This window comes from Nanorana parkeri, unplaced genomic scaffold (assembly GCF_000935625.1).
Source record: "Nanorana parkeri isolate BGI_ZX_2015 unplaced genomic scaffold, ASM93562v1 scaffold2117, whole genome shotgun sequence".
Lineage (NCBI taxonomy): Eukaryota > Metazoa > Chordata > Amphibia > Anura > Dicroglossidae > Nanorana > Nanorana parkeri.
The window spans coordinates 147,979-152,547 of record NW_017308385.1 but is presented as its reverse complement, the minus strand read 5'-3'; the positions used below and the strand labels follow the sequence as shown (position 1 = coordinate 152,547).

The following is a 4,569-nucleotide window of genomic DNA, read 5'->3' as shown; positions in this document are numbered from 1 at the left end:
ATAGAATTTGCAGCAGAAGCTTCTTACCGAGCACAAAGGAGACCGGGATGAGATTTGCGTAGTTGTTGCAGTAAATCGACACCTTTTCAAAGCTGCGTTTCTGATCTTCATTGAGTAAGAACCTGTGAAAGGGAACAAAATCATATCATGGTGGACTGTGAAATCTACAATCTTATTGGCACATGTACCGACTCCCTACATCCCCATTCAACAACCCAACATGAACCTCTACCGACTCCCTACATCCCCATTCAACAACCCAACATGAACCTGTACCGACTCCCTACACCCCCATTCAACACCCCAACATGAACCTGTACCGACTCCCTACATCCCCATTCAACAACCCAACATGAACCTGTACCGACTCCCTACATCCCCATTCAACAACCCAACATGAACCTGTACCGACTCCCTACATCCCCATTCAGCAACCCAACATGAACCTGTACCAACTCCCTACATCCCCATTCAACAACCCAACCAGTGGCGTAACAATCACCATAGCGACCCAGGCGGCCGCTATGGGGCCCGAGGCACGGCCAGGACATCTCCCTGATGCCATGCGGACCGCCTGGGTTGCTATGGCATCTTGCTCGGACAGCCAGGCTGCTGGCTGTCACTGGCGGCTGTGAGGAGGAACGCTCCGTTCCTTCTCACAGCCGCTGCTGAGTTGGTGACAACCAGCAGCTTCGCAGGAGGTGGCTGGGCCCGTCATCGGCAGTGATCGAGGAGGCGGGGTCCGGCGATCGAGGGGGGCGGAACCCGGCAATCGAGGAGTCGATCGTGGAGGAGAAGGAGGCGGACAGAGGATCAGGGCTGACAGGTAAGAGGGCTTGACCGCCCGCCTGAGACCCTGCAGAGCCTACCATAGAGAGTATATGGTGGGCTCTGCAGGGTCACCCTTAGGTGGGCTGTTTGGGTTATCAGGTGGGCGTAACTAGAAATCACAGGGCCCCATACAAAATTTTGCTATGGGGCCCTGTGATTTCTAGTTACGCCCCTGAACCCAACATTAACTAACCTGTACCGACTCCCTACATCCCCATTCAACAACCCAACATGAACCTGTAGCGACTCCCTACATCCCCATTCAACATGAACCTGTACCGACTCCCTACATCCCCATTCAACAGCCCAACATGAACCTGTACCGACTCCCTACATCCCCATTCAACAACCCAACATGAACCTGTAGCGACTCCCTACATCCCCGTTCAACAACCCAACATGAACCTGTACCAAATCCGTACATCCCCATTCAACAACCCAACATGAACCTGTAGCGACTCCCTACACACCCATTCAACAACCCAACATAAACCTGTAGCGACTCCCTACATCCCCATTCAACAACCCAACAACCTTGTACCAACTGCCCCTTACAAAAAGGACTGAACCCAACGTACCTGTAAGTAATACTGAGCACCAGATACATGAAAAAGAACACCAGGAACTCCTTGTACAATAGCTTGTAAATGCTGCCCCTCCATAGTAGTAGGAGCTTATAGAACCCGCCAAACCGTGCATTTGCCACCCGAGCTGTATACGTGACCGTCATGACACAGCTACGCAGCACTACGCCGGAACCTAGAAAGAGAAAAATGTAAAACCATTAAAGTGGAACTCTGGACAAAATTTAAAAAAATGACACACAAGATGTGATCTGTCACTATTATTAACACAGCAGTCATTGTTTTCCCTTCTTCCTTCTCCAACATAAAATGATTAGCTGGTGATCCAGGCAGTAGGTCTGTTATTCCTCAACTTCCTTTAATTAAGACACTCAGGGGCCGGGTTACTGTAAAAGATGTTACAGGGGTAATAAGACACTCAGGAGCCGGGTTACTCTAATAAGATGTTACAGGGGTAATAAGACACTCAGGAGCCGGGTTACTGTAATAAGATGTTACAGGGGTAATAAGACATTCAAGAGCCGGGTTACTGTAATATGTTACAGGGGTAATAAGACACTCAGGAGCCGGGTTACTGTGTTTAATAATTGCATTTCTGATTCTATTGGTTTTTCTGTCTCTGGTGAATAAGTAACATTTCGGGGGCCTGGTATTGACCTCCATTGAATTGCTCAGGTCAGTTAGCAGAAGTCTGTGAGGAATGTTAGGTAATACGTTCCTGTCTTCAATGTACAAATAGTCCAGACAAACAATTTTATTATGGTCTCTCTGGTCTATATACCGTCTGCTTCTGGAGGTGTTGATTCAGTCTGGAGAACAATAGCGGACTCGGGAAAATTCGTGACATTTTAGGTTGGTCCATTCAGTCCAAGGACAGGTTAAGTGCATATAAAACAAACGTGAGCAGCACAGATGCAGACATACACGTTCCCACAGATCACCACGGGCCCATCCACCAAGGGCTGGGAGATGACTGCGTTGTCCCATAGAGGCCACATTCCCCCCTTTCATGTTTGTGGTTCTGGGGGAGATAACGCAGGCTGATTATTTATGAAAGGGACCTGGGATATCTTTGTGACAGTGATAAATGAGACCAGAGAAGCAGAGTCTTATCTGTGAGGTGACGCATGCAAAAAATAAGAAAATCGCAGACCACCACTACTCCAGCTTTTCATCATTCCCTAGACAAAGCTGTATTTCCCACAATGACACGTGTGGGCCGGTGCCCATCGTTAGTCATGATTTAAAAATACTGCGTGATCGTGCAAGACTTTTTAATAATAATGGTCTCGGTATCTTGATAAAAGGTTTTACAGCCATTAAAAAACTATGATATAGGTTGTAACGCAGATCAGAAATATTAGATGCGTTTGGAAATTAACAACCTCTAAGAACCAATGTTCAAAAGGCCTCATGTTAAATCGGTCAGCTGATCTACATAATTTACCCATGCGGTCCTTCACACAGGGGGGTCTGGAGATCAGGCTCCTCTCGGCAGGAAGCACAGGATATTTTGTATCCTAAACCAGGACAAAGTTTAGACCCTTTGTCCCCGACCATTTGGTCTCAGGCAGCAGAATGCCAGGACTCCAGGTGCAATTAAAAGCCTTGTGCTCAGAGTAGCCAGGGGTTCTTTTTACTTCAGTGTTACACATGAGATACTCATGGCTGGAGGGTCTCATTGGAAAGAGACGAGAAGATGAGGACTGCTAGGACATCTAGCTCTGAATGTGTGTTCCCTGATTAGGGACTACTGGGACTTGTAGTGCCTTACTAGCTGGAAACTGATGTCCTGCTCGAACACTGAAGAGGCTCCAGAGACCAGCTACACAGACCAGCTCTACAGAGAGCCTCCTGCCTTACCATCCCATGTGGATCCCTCTTCTGTGGAATGACCTGATGCCATAAGTGTGAGTTGTGACCCTCTTTCGTTGTACCGGGTTACAGTTACCCCTTTGCTGTGCCTGGATTGTTGCCATGTGTCCTTGGACTCCCAACTCTGCTGTTCCCTGCTGTGCTTGGATTGCTGCCCTGTGTCCCTGGACTCCAATGGTGATGTGCCCTGCTGCTGTTATCCCTTTGCTGTGCCCGGACTGCTGCCCTGTGTGTCCCTGGACTCCGCCTGGATTGCTGCCCTGTGCCCCTGGACTTTACCCGTTGCTATTTTGCCTGGATTGCTCCTACACTTGCTGTATCCTAATGTTGAGAACCCCTAATAAAGAACCCCCTGGTCAAGAGTCCAAAAAAAACACTCTTGGTCTCTGTGTGTGTTCTAGGGTTGCCACCTTTTCTTCAAGTGAAACCCGAACACTCTAGCGACGCACGGCCATTTTTTGGGGAGAATGAGTGGTGGCTTATTCATATGTAAATATCACAGTTGAGACTATTTTCGCAGCCAGTAGCCCCTATCTTAATTTTGGTTGCCCCTGTCTGCCTGACATCTTGTGTCCGGGTTTCTGCTGCCATAAAACCCGAACACAGCATTCAAAACCCGGACTGTCCGGGTGAATCCTGTACAGGTGGCAACCCTAGTGTGTTCTGTGTCTCCCACATCCCCCATCACATACATACACACATATAGTGTGTGTATGTATTATGCAACACTTTACAATACCCTTTTAAAGACAAAAACCTTGCCTTTTAAAAGACAATAACTCTTGCCTACTTTTGATATATATCTAGATATATCTATAGATAATCTATATATGTGTATATATAGCTAGATATATCTATAGATCTATATCTCTTATTTAAAAACTTATAATTTGAGCATAAAACCCAACCCCGAGATACTCTTTTCATGTCCCCCGTCCACCCCATAGGTCTAAATTCTCACCCTCATTCCGAAGCTGTCCCATACAGTACTCTATTTTCACCACAAGGCGTCCTCAATCTTCCAGGTTAAATGACACCTAATGTCACTCAGTCCAAAAGACAGAGCACATAGGGCAAGTGCAGGGCGCCAAGGACTCACACCCCAACAGTGTCACCACCACGGTGCCAGAATAACTGCATAATGGTCCAAAGAGCACCACAGAAGTCATCATGTCAGCACCACTCTCTTTAACTTTGAGGATCATCCACCCCCAGGTCAAGACCAAGCGGAAAGAGGACCCGACATGTCATGTGACAGGCCAGATGACTATGGAAAAAG

General features: G+C 47.5%; 1 protein-coding gene across 1 annotated transcript in view; it reads right to left on the bottom strand.

The window, feature by feature from the left end:
• BEST2 (bestrophin 2) overlaps nt 1-1,561 on the bottom strand; it is an 8,057-nt gene extending 6,496 nt beyond the window's left edge. Inside the window, 2 exon segments of the mRNA XM_018572731.1 lie at nt 28-122; nt 1,410-1,561. Coding sequence (XP_018428233.1) covers nt 28-122; nt 1,410-1,561 — 247 coding nt within the window.
• Between the last annotated feature and the right edge of the window lie 3,008 nt (nt 1,562-4,569).